The following is a 20,059-nucleotide window of genomic DNA, read 5'->3' on the forward strand; positions in this document are numbered from 1 at the left end:
TCATGAGTGGGCCCTTCAATGTAAAAACCCCTTCCTCTCCGATATTCTGACTATTGCACAATCATTTATGGTTTCTAGGGCCACAGGTACTCAAACTGAATTGTGGTGTGAGGTTGCAGAAGTTCAACCCACTTCCCTCCCCTCCCCCCACCTCTCTCCACTGTTTGTCGGACGGTTCACAGGGGGACGATATGGTGACAGTGGTCCGCACATGAGCAAAACATCATGGCGGCTGGCCCAACGCGCTGCAGCAGCCACAGCTGCAGCAACAGCACAACAAGCCTGGTAATGAAAAACAGCACAAACATTCCACACTTCCTTCTTGTTCATTGTGTTTTGTCACTTATGGTAGACTGGATTGTCTTAAGTTGTTGGCCATTTGCCACCAGTGCAACAAAATGGGCCACGTTGCTCCTGTTTGTAATGTAAAATCCCAACAGCCTATTGCAGACATTGTCATGGATGTCAGTTGTGTATGAGCAATCTCTGTTGCACCCAATAATCTTTTTATTGATGTCAAGGTTCATCAGAAGGTTCTACACATGCAAGTTGACACTTGTGCTGCTGTGTCAATACTCAACTTGCAGACATACATGGACTTGGTTTCTCCCCCTTTAGCGCCATTGTCATATACATTAGTCACCTAAAATCAACAAAGTGTTCTGATATTAGGTAATTTCTTGGCTCCAGTCACATGTAAATCTGTTGTTAATCCGCTGACTTTTCTAGTGATGAACAGTGCATGCAGCGAAAACCTGTTTGGCTTGAATGCCTTTAACCATCTCGGATTTACTATTTCCGATGAAGTTAATCTCATCTCTGAACAAGTGCCTTACACAGAGTTTAACTCTTTATGCTCTGAATTTTTCATAATGTTTTTTTGTGGTTTTGGGTTGTGCCAATAATTTCAAAGTCCACATCACCATGACACCTTCAGCCAGACTCCATTTCGACTGAGTGAGGTGGCGCAGTGTTTAGCACACTGGACTCGCATTTGGGAGGATGATGGCTCAATCCCAATTCCGGCCATTCTGATTTAGGTTTCCTGTGATTTCCCTAAATCGCTCCAGGCAAATGCCTGGATGGTTCCTCTGAAAGGGCACAGCTGACTTACTTCCTCTTCAAAGCTTCTGTCAATGCTCAGTCTATCATTGACACATATCCCTTGCCGTGCCCTGATGAACTTTTTTCTAAGCTCACTGGTGGTAAGTATTTTTCCAAGATTGACTTCTCTGATGCATATCTGGAGCTTTCCATTGATGCTGACTCTCAACAACTCTTGACCATTAACACACCTTTTGCATTGTAGCAATACTTGCAGTTACCATTTAGCGTGGCTAGTGCTCCAGTGATTTTTCAACGGATTCTTGAACAAGGTCTGTGCCTGGCTGTCTCAGCTATCTGCATGATATTTGGGTCTCTGGCTCCTCCACTGCTGAACATCTCAACAACTTATGTACTCTCTTTCCAGTGTTACAGGCCACCAGGTTAAAATGCAATTTGGAAAAGTGTCGCTTCTTTCAGCATTCTATTGTTTATTTTGGATTCAAGGTCTCTAGCGTTGGTGTCGAACACCTTCATCAGAATGTCTCTGCTGTTGTGGCTCTTCTCAATCCTACATCAGTCAAGGAACTTCAGGTTTTTTAAGGTAAGACTGCTTATTATCATCTGTTTTTGTTGGGGGCGGTGCTTGTTGCACAACTGTTACATGCCTTGATGCGTAAGGGAACATACTTCCACAGGTCACAGACATTTGAAATGGTGTTTTCCAAACTGAAGTCTTTGTTACAATCTGCATCTTGCCTCATAACACATCAACTGGGTCAACATTTAGTGTTAGCAACAGATGCATCCCAACATGGGCTAGGGGCTTGTTACATCATAAATATTCTGATGGTTCCAAGAGGACTATTGCATATGTGTAGAAGATTCTTAATTTGGCTCCAAAGAGATATTCACAAATATTCACTAGATATTCACAAATATTCACAAATTCCCTGTTGTTTATGCCATAAAGAAGTTTCATGTTTTCCTGTTTCGTGTAAAATTCCTTCTCATCATGGATCACAAACTGTTAGTGTCACTGTTTAACATGTCAGTGTCATTGCCAGACAAAGCAGCACATTGCTTTCAATGTTGGGCACTATTCCTTTCTCAGTACAACTACGTAAATCATTTCTGCCCCATGGCTAACCATGCAAATGCTGACATGCTTTCCCGTCTTCTGGCTGGTTGGGACCCAGTGTTTGAACAGAAGGAGTTACTATATTTCCATGTTGATGAATGCACTCAACAAACTGTTGATAGTCTTCCAATCACTAGCACTCAGGTCGTGCGAGCTGGTGCTATCGATCTGATTTTACAGAAAGTGATACAAGTGAATACAACTTGGCTGGCCTGAGGCACCTCAGTCGTGGGTATCCGACCCCCTCTGTAACTACTGTGTGTTTCAGAATCATTTCTTTGTTGTCGATTTTGTTCTACTCCTTGATACAGACTGCTCAGCTCTCCCTCAGGTCTCTGTTTGGGAATCGTACAATTGCTGCATGGTGATTACAGAGGGGTGTCACATGCCAATGTGTTAGCCTGCCATCATTTTTTTTGGCCTGGGTTGGATGTTGACATTACTCATTCGGTTACGGCATATTCTCAATGTGTATTGCAACAAGCTGCCCTGCAGGCAATGTTGTCTCTGTGGCCACAACCTTTGCATGCCTGGGACCATCTCCACATTGATTCAATGGCACATTCCTTAATTCGTGCTTTCTCTCGGTTTTCATATGTTGTTCATTGCCCGTCCACTTCGGCAGCCCTGTTGAAAATTTGTTTCATCAAAGGACCTGCAGCAATGTTGGTCTCTGATAATGGCCCTCAGTTTGGATCGCAGGAGTTTGCCCCCTTCTGCAATACCCATGGGCTTTGCCACATTTTCAGCAGTGAGGCTCAAAGGTTAGTTAGAACATTCAAAACACAAAATGAAAATGTACGTATTTGGTTCCTGTCTGATGTTGCCTTGGATCAATTTGTCTTCCGATCAGTTCACGCCATTTGGTGACAACAGCCTCACTGAACTGCTCTACAATGCCATCCCGGGATGCTACTGCATCTCCTATGGCCCAGCCAGGGACGCCAATGTATGCAGCCATCGTCCCATTTCTGGCCCAGGGTGGCTGTCTGGGCACGCGGGTTTGATTGTTACCCATTGCCGCGGCTGCCGTCTCTGCGGTGTCTGTATGGAGGAGTACACATCATTACAACCAGTTGTGCCTGTGCATGGATGACTGGACAGTGGGCACCAATGTCACCATGCCAATCGGCGTTGCTCTGCAGATTTCCTGATGTGACTGGGTCCCTGCCACGACATACAAGGGGGTCCCCCGTCAACCAGTGGATGAACCTGGGGCAGCTTCTCCAATACCACTACCTGTACCGATGCAGCTGCCATCCGCACCAGAGCCAGCTGTGGGGATACTGCCACCATCAGCCCCTGAATCTGATGTGGACATGGAGCCTGCACCAACATCACCCATCCTATCATATGGGTTGACACAAGAAGGTGGACTGTGACACTGCCTGCACCCCAGGTACTTTCGACCTAAGCCTCAGCACTTCATCTCAGTCAGAGCCTTGTGGAAGAAGACACCATTGACATCTTGCGAATCCAAGATGTTTCCGAAGGAAAGAAGAATGAAGTAATGCCCACACACTTTAAAGCCACACACGTTAGCAGTGTGTTGTCATCTGCAAGAGTGTACCACAAAAGAGCAACACTGTGAATTTCCTATAGAGCCCTATTGGTGAGTGCTTATTTAAACCCTGATATGCTGTGCTCATGTCCAGTTATCATGTGATTACTGCTTGCATGCATTTGCCTTATCTAATTGTGTTATGGTGATTGGCATACATGCCACAATCTAATAAAGTTATACTAACATTTTTAGTTGTGTTGTGTGTCCAAGTTACAACTGTTACGTTTATGGATTTTGTGAAGTGTGTAGAAGGAGGGTGCCCTTCCACAGACACCAGATCTTTAGCAGCCCATTTAGAGTGGCTCAAATGTAAAGTATGTGAAATAGGGAGGAAGATTACCTAAATGGATGATGCTGTTGAAGAAATACCAGAATCAAGCCTTTGCTTAACACTCTTTGTCATTTCTTTGCTGTTTTATGGCTAGAGGTAAAAGTTGATTGAGCATAGAAATGTTAACATTTTCAAACTAATTGTGGTAGATTTTATGTGCATGTACAACACACCTATGTGAAGATGTTTTTTAACATTGAAGAAATTTATAATTCAGAAAGAATCCAACTAGGTAAGACAGTATATACTGAAATGTTGTGAGAATCTTATGTTCCTTTTTACAATAGCATCAAAATTCAGATGTAGGACAAAGTTGAGAGTAAATCATAGTAACTACTCTCCATGTGGTGTTGACATTAAGCAGTAGATATACACATAAATCAGAAATTGGAACAGGCATCAAAGAAGGCTCAGTATTGTGTAAGTAGTGATATGACTAGCCAAGCACTTAGAGCAGGATGAATATTTTTGGAAGGAAAACAGTGAGAAGACTGTGTGGCTGAGGATTCACATATTCACTGAAATATAGAGTGAATGAAAAAGAGGTGACCATAGTGAAGTACTGGCGAGTAAGAAGCTGATGAGAGGGCAGGGGGTGGGGATATTGTTGTTGTAGTGGTGTTCAGTCCTGAGACTGGTTTGATGCAGCTCTCCATGCTACTCTATCCTGTGCAAGCTTCTTCATCTCCCAGTACCTACTGCAACCTACATCCTTCTGAATCTGCTTAGTGTATTCATCTCTTGGTCTCCCTCTTCGATTTTTACCCTCCACGCTGCCCTCCAATACTAAATTGGCGATCCCTCGATGTCTCAGAACATGTCCTACCAACCGATCCCTTCTTCTAGTCAAGTTGTGCCACAAACTCCTCTTTTCCCCAATTCTATTCAATACCTCCTCATTAGTTATGTGATCTACCCATCTAATCTACAGCACTGTTCTGTAGCACCACATTTCGAAAGCTTCTATTATCTTCTTGTCAAAACTATTTATCGTCAACGTATCACTTCCATACATGGCTACACTCCATACAAATACTCTCAGAAACGACTTTCTGACATTTAAATCTATACTCGATGTCAACAAATTTTTCTTCTTCATAAATACTTTCCTTGCCATTGCCAGTCTACATTTTATATCCTCTCTACTTCGACCATCACCAGGAAAGGAGTTTTGCTATTTGGGGAGCAAATTCTCAAATAGCAAAACTCCTTTACTACTTTAAGTGTCTCATTTCCTAATCTGATTCCCTCGCCATCACCCGACTGGAGATATGATGTTGGAAATGAATCTGACACCTGTGCATCGCCAGCCACTTAAATGACTACATCACACATCCTATGCCTCTTCTCATAAACCGTATACACTTTTTACATTTAACTTTACACTGTGATATGTATTTATTCCACTAGTGCCCATAATCTGCTTATTTTTCATTTCCCATTTGCTTCCTGCCTTCACAAAATTGCTTTTCTATTCTTTTTGTCCCATGATTTGTAAGATTAGTAATGGTCTGTGCATTTATAATTAAACTTATTCTGACTAATGTGTAAAAAGTTGAGGGAGTCTTAAGTTCTCTTCTCGTACCTTAATGTAAATGTGTTGGTATGAGGGATCTTTCTCTCATTGTCTTCCCACCACTCCAGTTTTTTGGCTGCTGTGCATCCACAAAAATGTTTATTTTTTGCCATCCCAAGAACCATCAATAGTAGCACAAAAAATACACTCAAAATTGCTTTCCTGTAATTTCACTTGTTTGCATTTATTATATTTAAAGCTTGAAATTTTTTCATTGTTACAAATTTATTAATTTATTTTTATGAGGGTCATTCAATAGGTAATGCAACACATTTCTTTCTCAGTCAGTTTTGGTTGAAAAAATGCAGAATGTGTTGTCGGACATTAAGGAATATTCCAGCTTTATCCTCTATAGTCTCATGTAGTTCCAATAGGTGGCAGCACTATATGTAGCCTTCAAAATCGAGTATGTAATGGAGATGTGTTCCAAGCAGAGAGCTGTCATTGAGTTTCTTTTAGCAGAAAAGCAGAGCATCACAGATATTCAATGGTGCTTCAAGAATATATATGGAGACCTGGCTGTGAATAAAAGAATGGTGAGACACAAAGGAATTAGACATTTGCTAGTGCTGACACACTCGTCCACTAATAGAGCTATTCAAAGGTGTGTGCCCACAGGGTCGCTTGCCACCCAACAGAAGCCCATAAAAAGCAATAAAAGACCATCTATGCGGAATTGCTTGTATGTGATGAGGCTGATCATGAAAATTCTTTGTTGAATGTTGTCACAGGCAATGAAATGTGTTCATCACTTTGAACCAGAAACAAAATGGCAATCCATGGAGTGGTGCCACACCACCTCTCCCCTGAAGAAAAAGTTCAAAACCACACACTCAGCTGGTGAAGTCATGATGTTGAACATGTGAGACTCTGAAAGGGTTATTCTGTTTGATATCCTCCCTCATGGTGCTATGATCAATTGTGAAGTCTATTGTGATGTTGTTGTTGTTGTGGTCTTCAGTCCTGAGACTGGTTTGATGCAGCTCTCCATGCTACCCTATCCTGTGCAAGTTTCTTCATCTCCCAGTATGTACTGCAACCTACATCCTTCTGAATCTGCTTAGTGTATTTATCTCTTGGTCACCCTCTATGATTTTTACCCTCCATGCTGCCCTACAATGCTAAATTTGTGATCCCTTGATGCCTCAGAACATGTCCTACCAACCGGTCCCTTCTTCTCGTCAAGTTGTGCCACAAACTCCTCTTCTCCACAATTCTATTCAATACCTCCTCATTAGTTATGTGATCTACCCATCCAATCTTCAGCATTGTTCTGTAGCGCCACATTTCGAAAGCTTCTATTCTCTTCTTGTCCAAACTAGTTATCATCCATGTTTCACTTCCATACATGGCTACGCTCCATACAAATACTTTCAGAAATGACTTCCTGACACCTAAATCAATACTCGATGTTAACAAATTTCTCTTCTTCAGAAATGCTTTCTTTGCCATTGCCAGTCTACCTTTTATATCTTCTCTACTTCGACCATCATCAGTTATTTTACTCCTCAAATAGCAAAACTCCTTTACACTCTAAGTGTCTCATTTCCTAATCTAATTCCCCCAGCATCATCTGACTTAATTCGACTACATTCCATTATCTTCGTTTTGCTTTTGTTGATGTTCATCTTATATCCGCCTTTCAAGACAATGTCCATTCCGTTCAACTGCTTTTCCAAGTCCTTTGCTGTCTCTGACAGAATTACAATGTCATCGGCGAACCTCTAAGTTTTTATTTCTTCTCCATGGATTTTAATACCTACTCCGAATTTTTCTTTTGTTTCCTTTACTACTTGCTCAATATACAGATTGAATAACATCGGGAAAGGCTAGAACCCTGTCTCACTCCCTTCCCAACCACTGCTTCCCTTTCATGTCCCTCGACTCTTATAACTGCCATCTGGTTTCTGTACAAATTGTAAATAGCCTTTCGCTCCGTGTATTTTACCCCTGCCACCTTTAGAAATTGGAAGAGAGTATTCCACTCAACATTGTCAAAAGGTTTCTCTAAGTCTACAAATGCTAGAAACGTAGGATTGCCTTTCCTTAATTTTTCTTCTAAAATAAGTCATACGGTCAATATTGCCTCACGGGTTCCAATATTTCTACGGAAGCCAAACTGACCTTCCCCGATGTTGGCTTCTACCAGTTTTTCCATTCGTCTGTAAAGAATTCGTGTTAGTATTTTGCAGCTGTGACTTATTAAACTGATGGTTTGGTAATTTTCACATCTGTCAACACCTGCTTTCTTTGGGATTGGAATTATTATATTCTTCTTGAAGTCTGAGGGTCCTTCGCCTGTCTCATTCATCTTCCTCGCCAGATGGTAGAGTTTTGTCAGGACTGGCTCTCCCAAGGCCGTCAGTAGTTCTAATGGAATGTTGTTTACTCCCGGGGCCTTGTTTCGGCTCAGGTCTTTCAGTGCTCTGTCAAACTCGTCACACAGTATCGTATCTCCCATTTCATCTTCATCTACATTCTGTTCCATTTCCATAATATTGTCCTCAAGTACATTGCCCTTGTATAGACTCTCTATATACTCCTTCCACCTGTCTGCTTTCCCCTCTTTGCTTGGAACTGGGTTTCCATCTGAACTCTCGGTATTCATGAAAGTGGTTCTCTTTTCTCCAAAGATCTCTTTAATTTTCCTGTAGGCAGTATCTATCTTACCCCTAGTGAGATAAGTCTCTACATCCTTACATTTGTCTTCTAGCTATCCCTGCTTAGCCATTTTGCACTTCCTGTCGATCTCATTTTTGAGATGTTTGTATTCTTTTTTGTCTGCTTCATTTACTGCATTTTTATATTTTCTCCTCTCATCAATTAAATTCTATATTTCTTCTGTTACCCAAGGATTTCTACCAGTCCTCGTCTTTTTACCTACTTGATCCTCTGCTGCCTTCACTACTTCATCCCTCAGAGCTACCCATTCTTCTTCTACTGCACTTCTTTCCCCCACTGCTGTCAATTGTTCCGTAATGCTCTCCCTGAAACTCTGTACAACCTCTGGTTTAGTCAGTTTATCTAGGTCCCATCTCGTTAAATTCCCACCTTTTTGCAGTTTCTTCAATTTTAATCTGCAGTTCATAACCAGTAGATTGTGGTCAGAGTCCACATCCGCCCCTGGAAATGTCTTACAATTTAAAACCTGGTTCCTAAATCTCTGTCTTACCATTATATAATCTGTCTGATACCTTTTAGTATCTCCGGGATTCTTCCATGTATACAACCTTCTTTTATGATTCTTGAACCAAGTGTTAGTTATGATTAAGTTATGCTCTGTGCAAAATTCTACCAGGCGGCTTTTTCTTTCATTTCTTAGCCCCAATCCATATTCACCTACTATGTTTCCTTCTCTCCCTTTTCCTACACTCGAATTCCAGTCACCCATGACTATTAAATTTTCGTCTCCCTTCACTATCTGAATAATTTCTTTTATCTCATCATACATTTCATCAATTTCTTCATCATCTGCGGAGCTAGTTGGCAAATAAACTTGTACTACTGTAGTAGGTGTGGGCTTCGTGTCTATCTTGGCCACAATAATGCGTTCACTATGCTGTTTGTAGTAGCTTACCCGCACTCCTATATTTTTATTCATTATTAAACCTACTCCTGCATTACCTCTATTTGATTTTGTATTTATAAGCCCGTATTCACCTGACCAAAAGTCTTGTTCCTCCTGCCACCGAACTTCACTAAGTCCCACTATATCTAACTTTAACCTATCCATTTCCCTTTTTAAATTCTCTAACCTACCTGCTCGATTAAGGGATCTGACATTCCACACTTCGATCCGTAGAATGCCAGTTTTCTTTCTCCTTATAACAACGTCTTCTTGAGTAGTCCCCGCCCAGAGATCTGAATGTGGGACTATTTTACCTCTGGAATATTTTACCCAAGAGGGCGCCATCATCATTTAATCATACAATAAAGCTGCATGCCCTTGGGAAAAATTACAGCTGTAGTTTCCTCTTGCTTTCAGCCGTTCACACTACCAGCACAGCAAGGCCATTTTGGTTATTGTTACATGGCCAAATCAGTCAATCATCCAGACTGTTGCCCCTGCAACTACTGTAAAGGCTGCTGCCCCTCTTCAGGAACCACACGTTTGTCTGGCCTCCCAACAGTTACCCCTCCGTTGTGGTTGCACCTACGGTATGGCCATCTGTATCGCTGAGGCACGTAAGCCTCCCCACCAACGGCAAGGTCCATGGTTCATGTTTATTGTGATATCGTCAGAAAATTGAACAAACTACCTCATTGTTTTGTCACCACAGGAATGCAAATGAACTTCTCCTTCTCCATGACAGTGCAAGGCCTCACACAAGTCTACGCAACCGACAGGAGCTCACAAAACCTTATTGAACTGTTCTTCCTCATCCACCCTATAGTCCGTATGTCACACCTTCCGCCTTCCATCTGTTTGGCCTAGTGATGGATGCACTTTGTGGGAAGCAGTATATGGATAATGGGGAGGATATTGATGCAGTATGACGTTGAGGTTATTGATGCAACAGGATGTTGGCTCTAATATTGACCAGTAGACTGGTACCAAATGGCATACAATCCCTCCCAGTAGGGTGATGTAAGGCCATCACATTGAATGGGGACTATGATGAAAAATAGGATTTCATGGCCAAAGGAATGGGGAATAATGTGGTGTACTGAAATTCTGAAAAAACAAATCTGCTATCAGAAAAAAATGGGTTGTATTACTTATTGAAATGCCGTCATAATTGCATATTTATCTACATTTGGAGCACTGACAGCATATGGGTTCTAGTTTTAGCCTTTCCTTGGGCTATTACTAGCATATATTTTGTTTTCTGAGACTTTTCCAGTGCAGTACTTGTTGATAACTCTTTGGGACATTGTGTGAATTGCATTGCATCACAGTTTTTCTGTGAGACTATAGCCTCTTTGATGTCATGCAAAATTACAGTCTGTCACTCTTTGCATACTTACAGATTGTGTTAAAAGGTTTTGACAGACATTTGTTGGAGTGTTAATATGAAGTAAAAGCTTCAAACAAACCACCTGATAAACACCATTGAACTTATATACATCAAGCATGGAGGCAAATTAATAAAAGAACCAGCCGTACGAGGCTGTTCTTAATAGTAAGGTGTGATTGGCAGTTAAATATAAGTGCCTTCAATAGTCAGCTTTCACTTGAGCAGTAGCACACACAGATTTTCAACCCAGGAATAGCCAAAGCTCCCAGATGGTTGGAGAAGTAAATGACCATGCTGTAAATGTATTACAGTTGGTGATTTCTTGTTGAAAACGGACTGACTGCCTCTGAAATTCTCCATGAACTCTGTGGCTTCTATGGGACTTGAGCAACAATGGTGGTGTGATTTAGGGAAGTCCATAAAAAATGTGAATGATAAAGTTGATGAGTAGCAGGTCATCCATCCAGATAGAGGACCTTCTTTATCAAGAGTTAAAAAAATATCATTTCACAGTTTCTTATGTTCATGTGATATGTCCATTGGTGTGCACTGGGCAACACTGCACAAAATTATTATTGAGGAACTTAAAATAGAAAATTTTGTGCATAATGGGTAAAATGTTTATTAAATCCTTACAAAACACAAAAGATGGCATCTGAATATGGTTTTGCCACTAATGAGAACTTTTCCCCTCACAATGTGTCCATGGATCGAACAAGGACTAATAGCATCAATACAGAGTATAAAGAAGGAATGTCGATAAGACCTTGTCCAGGTTGCCAATAACTGAAAAAAAGCATAAACTCAATCTGCATGGAAAATTTTGGCAGCTTGTCAGATTTTGTGGAGAAGGTAAATAACATCTAAGAAGTAGTGTCAAACATGCTTGAAGCCTAGATACATATTACAGAAACAGTGATGTGAAAAGCTAAGCTTTCATGTTGCCTGGATTCATGATAATATATATGTACACGAGCACTAGTTAAACAACTTGGAAATTCACATGAACATTTTCAGATGCTAACTGTTGTTTTCATATGATATCATTTTATTCAGCACTTCATTGTTTGAGTAGTTAATAACTGTGAGGAATGTTTTGCATAATTTATTTTTAATACCAGAGGCAAACAAGGACAAAAATTGTTAATAGAATATGAAACTGAAGGACCATTTTTCAGTGGTCGGATACATGTAGAACTATGTTCTGATAATTCATTACACTATATTTTATTGGCCATGTGTTCTTTTGCAGATCCTGCATCAAAAGCTAACAAAGCAATGTACTGTTACCTCAGGGGGAGGGCTCTGAATGTCACACCTCAGTTCAATGCTGAAGCTGAGGAAATGTTGTCGAAAGCACTGAAACTCGACCCAAAATTTGTAGATGCGTGGAATGAACTGGGAGAGTGTTACTGGAAGAAAGACGATATTACAGCTGCCAAAAATTGTTTTACTACAGCTCTGTCACATGTAAATATTCTTTCATTTTTATATGTATTATCCTTATCATTTTGGATTTTGAGACAGGGTGTTATAAATTGTATATAAATTACAGTATAACATATTCTGTGTGGTCTCAGTATAATGTTTGTGTTTATCTTTATGAGTTGTAAACAGTTGTTTGCTTAACATCATAGCAGATGTCATATTTTACATTGAAAAAAGGAAGGAAGATTAGAGTTTAAATGTCCTCTTGACAGTGAAGTCATTAGAGTCAGAGCCCAAGCTCAGTTAATGAAAGGAAGGGGAAGAAAGTTGGCTGTATCCTTTGCAAAACCTAAATCTGGATGGTCGGATGAGGGATTTGAACCATCTTGCTCCCAAATGTAAGTCCAGTGTGGCATACACTGCGCCTTTTCACTTGGTTTTTATGTTGAAGTAGTTTTTGAAAAAAGTGTTTAGGATTGTTGAACACAAAATAAGTAAACTGACATTATAGGTACCTTTAGGTTAGCATTTGTTATGACAATGTGAATGAAATAGACAGTAATGAAAGAATGCGCTAGAGGGTTTTTCATTTAGTAACGGTGACGAAAACTTGAATCGTGGGTGTAGACATTTCAGAGAGATATTTTAGTGTTTCATAAGCATGTTACAGAGTTCACATATTGATATAAAATCTGCTTCAGTGACAATGTAAGTTTAGTGGTGTGAGAGTCCAGACCAAAACCATAGGAGCTTATAAAACAAGTGGTTGCTTGATTTGAATAACTCAGACTTGGAATCACCTAATATAAGTAAGAAAGTTTGTACCATTGCCAAGATTAATTGCTAGTTCCCAAGATGATGAGAAAAACTGGAATTTGGTAAGAGGTAGTTTTTGGAACAAAGAGGAACAAGATAGGAAAATTGTAACAGCAAGAAAATGTCACCTTATTATTTGTTGTTCATTTAAAATATAAGTAATTGCAGTGGCATACATCAAAGAGGGAGAGAAAAGCCAAGAAACTACAATTAAAGTTAGAGAATGATATGGCAGTTTCACAGTTTGGAACTGAATTAAAATGAAGCGGGAATGACTAGTATGTAATTAATTAAAATGCTAGCATGGTTGAAATAGTGCAGAGAGTTGCAGTTTGAAAGATCTCCAGATGTAATATCCAGATGATGAATTAAAGGGGTGGGTGTTGCCACACACTGCACTATAACTAAAACTCTAATGTTTGGAATTAAAAAGTGTTTTGTCTTAGTGTTTATATATTCCAACACATCATTTGTTCTAAGTGCCTTCAGTTTGGTGTACACACATTTTCATATATTGATCACATTCTTTTGTCAGCTTGTGCCAGTTACTGTGTCTCTGTTTTAAGGAACTAGTGTCATCTAATTTCATTGAAATTAAGAGGCAAAGGACCACCAATTTCAAATGTGCCTAAGGTGTGCTGTCAAAACTATGCCCAAGCTGGTTGTTATCAGTTAGATTTATCCTGAACTTGCCCACCCAAGTGGTCTTTCCTAGTTCCAATTTTCAGCAGAATTATTGGTGAACTGGATCTCACATGTTATTTTGCAGGTATTTTACAAAAAGAAAAAAGGGAAGAGAATAACCCTGTAGTACTATTGTGGCACTCCAGTATCAGGAAAACCAAGAAGGATACTACTGTATTTCCAATTAATTGCTGGATGTGATTGGTTGGTGATGATATGTTCTACTCAAGTTGGTGATTCCACTTTATGCACAGTATTTTGACAGTTGACATAGTCATCTTCTTCAGGTGCTTGGAGCAGTGGTCTTATGTGTGCTTGCTGCATGGACACATGCTTCCAAATGGTAACTGATACATTTACCATTGCATTCTATCATATTTCTCTGTTTAAGTGGAGGCAGTGAAATGTTTGTATGACAGCCGTTTATTGTCGCCTGAATATATTATTTAGTTGACAACACAACCATTTTACCAAAACCTTGGGAAAAAAATGCTTATTTACTGCACCATCATTTATAAGTTCAAGAAATCAAGAGAAGAAAAATACAAAATAAGAAATACGCAGTGAACCATGTAAGTAAGAGACAGTTAGTATTACATCCAAGCTAAGGAATTCATTAAATCAAACAATGGAAAATCCAGGATGGAATATAACAATATTATGAGTAAGAAAGTTGCTACTCATCATATAGTGGAGATGTTGAGTCACAGATAGGCACAACAAAAAGACTGTCACATTATAGTCTTTTGTCCAGCAGGGCCTTTGTCGAAAATAGACAACACACACACACACACACACACACACACACACACACACACACACAGAGGCACGCATCCATGCAAATGCAACTCACACACATATGACTGCAGCCTCTGTCAACTGAAGCCACACTGCGCGCGCGTTTGTGTGTGTGTGTGTGTGTGTGTGTGTGTGTGTGTGTGTGTGTGTGTGTGTGTGTGTGTGTTGGAAAGAGAGAGAGAGAGAGAGAGAGAGAGAGAGAGAGAGAGAGAGAGATCTATATTTGACAAAAGCCTTGTTGACTGAAAGCTCACAATGTGACAGTCTTTTAGTTGTGCCTATCTGTGACTCTGCATCTCTGCTATATAGTGAGAAGCAACTTTCCTTTTCATAATATTGGTAAGGAATTTATTGCGATTTCACAGCTACAAGGCTTCAAAATCATCCCCTTGCACCTCCATACAATATTTAAATTGATCATGCAAGTTATTGAGAGAACACTTGAAATCCTGGTTGTGTGCCTCTTTCAGTCTGTTGGTCACAGCACATTTGTTCTCAATGTCACTGAAGTATTTCCCCTTTAAAGTGCCTGTTGTTTCAATAGATTGTGATCTTCATTAACTATAGTGATGAAACCAGTGCAGCATGCAACTCAGTGCTCTCTCTGCTCATCTGCCAGTGAATGTGGTGTAAACTTGGACCAGATCTTTCTCATGAGCAATTCTTTCTCTAAAATCAACCTGGCCAGCTTCTTATTGATACCAAGTTTCACTGTGAGTTTTCTGATGGTAATTCATGTATCACTGGCAACAATTTCGTTGGTTTTTCTCACATTTTCATCCACCCAAGAATATACAGGATGTCTGATGGATAGTATATTTTCTAAAGATTATTTTCCATTATTAAGTGGTGGAAAGCAGCAGAACACTTGACTATGGCCAAGACAGTTGTCCCTGTGAACACACTGCTTATCTTTGTAAACTTCTGATGATGTTTCTCCACATTTATAGCAAACTTTTGTCCCTTCTTTTTGATCCAAGATGCTACATTTCATTGCTGCTACTTGCACAGTGTTACTTTCATGATGGCTGTGCATGCACTTGCCAAGTCATTAATATGACTGAAGTGTCTGTCTATTCAGCACAATCTAGTGTGTGAAATGGTAACCACATTTGATGATGATCCTGAAAGTGCACCTGAAAAAAAAAAAAATCAGTCTTGTTACTTATTTGCAAAACTGTATTTTTCAAGGTGCTAATTGACTTCTGATCAATATCTTCATCTGCTACAATTATAGCTCCTGATGAGTCTTGGCCTCTTCAACCATCTCCTTCCACTTATCCCAGTCCCTTACCAGCATTTTCCAGTTCCTGTAGCCCATCTTTCGACGGTCTTCTATGACCCTGCCCTCCCGCATAGTTTTCAGTTGACCACATTCTCTCTGTCCACCTGGCTGTTCCTGTAATATTTTTATTGGTATTTTTGTATTCAACCATGCCACGTGCCAGCCCACCTGAGCCTAGATTACTTCACAATTTTTTGAATAGGCTGGTCTTTGCACATGGCATATAACTCATGGTTGTATCTCCTCCTCCATCTTTTCTTATCACAAATTGAACTAATGAGTCTCTTGAGTATCCTTCTCTTGAATGCATCCAGTGATTCAGAATTCTTTGCTGTCAGAGCCCAGGTTTCAGAGGCATATTTTATTCCCTCGGTGTCCACCATATCTGGTGAACATTTCCCTATCCGCCACCTGAGGAGGTGATCGATGGGACACTAGTAATTCCAAATGGATCTGAACAGTATACAAAGTAAAATAATATGAGTATTGTTTCATTTTGTGCAAATGTGTTGAAAGCATCACATTCCTAATGTCACATTTTTCAAATAATATCGATTACTTCTGCTGAAATTTGGTGATGCTGACACATGTTAGGACAGCTTACTTGCAGTGGGAAATTTTGCAACTTGTAATTTTCATTTTGTAGTTCACCAAATTGCATTTTTTCTTTTTCTTTAAAAGCTAGCAGAAATAAAATTTTGCCTTGCGAAAGTTGGAGTAACTCTGATTTTCAGGTATGAATATAATAGAGGGAAACATTCCACGTGGGAAAAATGTATCTAAAAACAAAGATGATGTGACTTACCAAACAAAAGCACTGGCAGGTCGATAGACACATAAACAAACACATCTCTGCCCAAACTCTTTGCCTTTACAAATGTCTGCTTGTGTCTGTGTATGTGTGGATGGATATGTGTGTGTGTGCGAGTGTATACCTGTCCTTTTTTCCCCCTAAGTTAAGTCTTTCCCCTCCCAGGATTGGAATGATTCCTTACCCTCTCCCTTAAAACCCACATCCTTTCGTCTTTCCCTCTTCTTCCCTCTTTCCTGATGAAGCAATGGTTTGTTGCGAAAGCTTGAATTTTGTGTGTATATTTGTGTTTGTTTGTGTGTCTGTCGACCTGCCAGCACTTTTGTTTGGTAAGTCACATCATCTTTGTTTTTAGATATGATTTTGAGGTATGTTGTATGTATATGCCTCTCTTGGAAAATCCAAGTTTTAGACTTTTCCCCCCTTGTGTGCTGCCCATCATCTTGAAAAAAGCACTAAGAAATGATAATTTTTTCAGTTTTTCCTCAGTAACTTGCTTCCAGTGCCTTTTAGGCAAAAATACCCCATTATCAGTTGTGTTAAATTTTCTGCACATCTCATATGTAACATGTTGGCAAATTCAGAAAATCTGCAGAAATAATAGGCTCTGAAAGTCTGCAAAAGTTTGATACATCAGTCATTTCACCATAATACTTTTTTTTAGTGCAGTTTTGTACACAGTGTATAATAACAAATGTCGAAGAGGATTCAATAATTTCCTTCAAGATTGATACAAAATATTTGCAATTACTCCCTATACATGCTGAAAAATGTTGGATTAATAATTTTAGTGAAAGTGGACTCAAAATTGAAAATGCCATTCTCAGCCAAAAACGACATTCTAAAATGCCTTTATGTGTGCAATATATTCATGTATTTCATGCCATTTATGTAATTTCTGGGGAATACATATTTTAGAAAAGGAAATCCAAATTTTCAGCACTTGTACATGTATTTGTATTTCAACAAATTACAATTTAAAAATGGATCTTAAATTTTATTTTAATGATATACACAAAATTTTAAGTTAGAAAGTCATAAATTTTTGTTGTTTTGGTTCAGATTCTTTACATTGACCAATAAGCAGCATATCATCTAACTCATCTTCTTCCATGTTGAATTCGTCCTCTGGTGCATTACTGCATAATTTTAATCCATAGTTAAACAGTGGAAATTCCAGATAGGAATATCAGCAACGTAGGAAAGAATAGATTGATACTTACCGTAAAAAAGACTCGTCAAGTTGCAGACAGGCACGATTAAATGGCACTCACATATAGCTTTCAGCCACAGCCATTGACAGTAAAGAGAGACACACACAAAATATTCACAGGAAGATGAGGGTGAAAGGATAGGGATAGTAGTGTACGAGTGGGGATAGAGACAAATGCTGTCTGGTAGAGTGTGCAGGGACTAGACTGCCAACAAGTGCAGCATCAGGAGGTTGTGGGGCAGGGAGGTGGGGATAAAAGCACAAAAAAATAAAGGAGTGGGGAAGATGGGTAGATGCGTTACCAGAGGCCTGTAAATGGACAGGGTGAGAGACGAGAATGAGGAGGAGATGATAGGACAGATGGGGTGTAAACTGTTGGGTGAATGGTGTGGGGACAGTTTTTAACTGTAGTTTGAGGCCAGGATCATTACAGGACCAGAGAATGTGTTGTAAGGATAACTTTCATCTGTGCAGTTCAGAAAAGCTGGTGGTAGAGGGAAGGATCCAGATGGCTTGGATAGTGAAGCAGCCATTGAAATCAAGTGTGTTGTGTTCAGTTGCATGTTGTGCCACATGGTGGCCTACCTTGCTCGTGCCCATAGTTTGGTGGTAGCCGTTCATCCTGGTGGACAGCTGGTAGGTAGTCATACCAATATAAAAAGCTGTGCAATGATTACAGCAGAGCTAGTAAATGACATGGCTGCTTTCACAGGTGGCCCTGACCTGTATGGGGTAGGATAAACCTGTGACAGTGCTGGAATAGGAATTACTGGGTTGATTTGGATTGGGCAGGTTTTGCACCTGGATCTTCGACAGGGATATGATCCTTGTGACAAGAGGTTGGGATTGGGAGTGGCATATGGTTCCATTAGGATGCTGTGGAGTTTGGGTGGGTGACAGGTCACCACTTAAGGAAGGTTGGGAAGCATATCAGGTAGGATGTCCCTCATTTCAGGGCATGATGATAGGTAATCAGAGCCCTGGCAAAGGATGTTGTTCCAGTCTGTGGTAGTACTGGATGATGAAGGAGACACTCGTTTTGGATGACAAAGAGGGCACTCCTTTGTGGCTGGTTTTTAGGGGTGGTGGGAGGATTGGGGCTGTGAGGGGAAATGGCTGGGGAGATCTGTTTGTGGACTAGTTCTGGGGGATAATGCCTGTATGTGAAGGCCTTGGTGAGACACCCAGCATACTTAGCAAGGGAGTTTTTGTCACTTCAGATATGCATAGGACGGTGCCATGCGAGTGCCCATGGCTGTGCCGCGGATTTGTTTGTATACCTTCTCTTCAAATGAGAAGCAGTTGTGGGTTAGGATAAAGTCAATGAGGCGTATCAGGAATGAGATAGTGGGTTTGGAGTCTAAAGGACATTAGGAAAGGTAGTGTTCAATTGCAGTAAGACCATGGGCATGAGTGATGCTGGTGTATAGGGGGGTGGCATCAACAGTAATGAGCAGGGATCCAGAAGGTAAAGGAGTGGGGATGGTGGAGAGTCAGTGAAGGGACTGGTTGGTGTCTTTAATGTGAGAGGCTAAATTACTAGCAATTGGTTGGAGGTGTTTGTCAATGAGTGCTGAATTTTTTTCAGTGGAGACACCCAACTTCCACAACATCCTAGTGCATCCCTATGCCATCCCAATCCCAACCTCTTCACACGAGGATCATATCCCTGTGGAAGATCCAGGTGCAAAACCTGACCAATCCACCCACCCAGCAATTCCTATTCCAGTCCTGTGACAGGTTTATTCTACGCCATCAGGGGCTGCGCCATTTGTTATAGCAGCCATTGCATTTACCAGCTCTGCTGCAACCATTGTACAGCTTTTTATATTGGTATGACTAGTGACCAGCTGTCCACCTGGATGAATGGCCACCGCTAAATTGTGGCCAAGAGCCTGGTAGACCTCCCTGTGGCACAACATGCAGCTGAAGATAAAGACTTGATTTCGATAGCTGCTTCACCACACAAGTCATTTGGATCCTTCCCTCCGCCACCAGCTTTTCTGAACTGCACGGGTGGGAGTTATCCTTACAGCACATTCTTTGCTCCCATAATGATCCTGGCCTCAACCTACAGCCACATACTGTCCCCTCACCCTCCACCCAACAGTTCCCATCCCCTTTATCCCATCATCTCCTCTGCATTCTTGTCTCCCACCCTGTTTATCTGCAGGCCTCTGCCAAGCATCTGCCTGTCTTTCCCTGCTCTTCTCCTATTTTGTTCCTCCCCCCCCCCCCCCCCTTCCTGCCCCACAACCTTTTGATGCTGCACCTGTTGGCAGTCTAGTCCCTGCACAATCTACTAGACAGCATTCATCTCTCTCCCCACCCACACACTACTATGCCTATCCCTTCCCTTCCCCTTCCCTTTCCCCTTCCCCAACCCCTGCAGAATGCTGCTGGCATCCCA

The 20,059-nt window shown here is 40.7% G+C and overlaps 1 protein-coding gene across 1 annotated transcript in view; it reads left to right on the forward strand.

The window, feature by feature from the left end:
• Window positions 1-20,059, forward strand: part of LOC126282139 (tetratricopeptide repeat protein 5-like) — a 122,720-nt gene that overhangs the window by 25,642 nt on the left and 77,019 nt on the right. Inside the window, exon 3 of the mRNA XM_049981641.1 lies at window positions 11,867-12,084. Coding sequence (XP_049837598.1) covers window positions 11,867-12,084 — 218 coding nt within the window. The remainder of the gene's footprint in view (window positions 1-11,866; window positions 12,085-20,059) is intronic.

Source organism: Schistocerca gregaria, chromosome 7, assembly GCF_023897955.1.
Source record: "Schistocerca gregaria isolate iqSchGreg1 chromosome 7, iqSchGreg1.2, whole genome shotgun sequence".
In the NCBI taxonomy this organism is placed as follows: domain Eukaryota; kingdom Metazoa; phylum Arthropoda; class Insecta; order Orthoptera; family Acrididae; genus Schistocerca; species Schistocerca gregaria.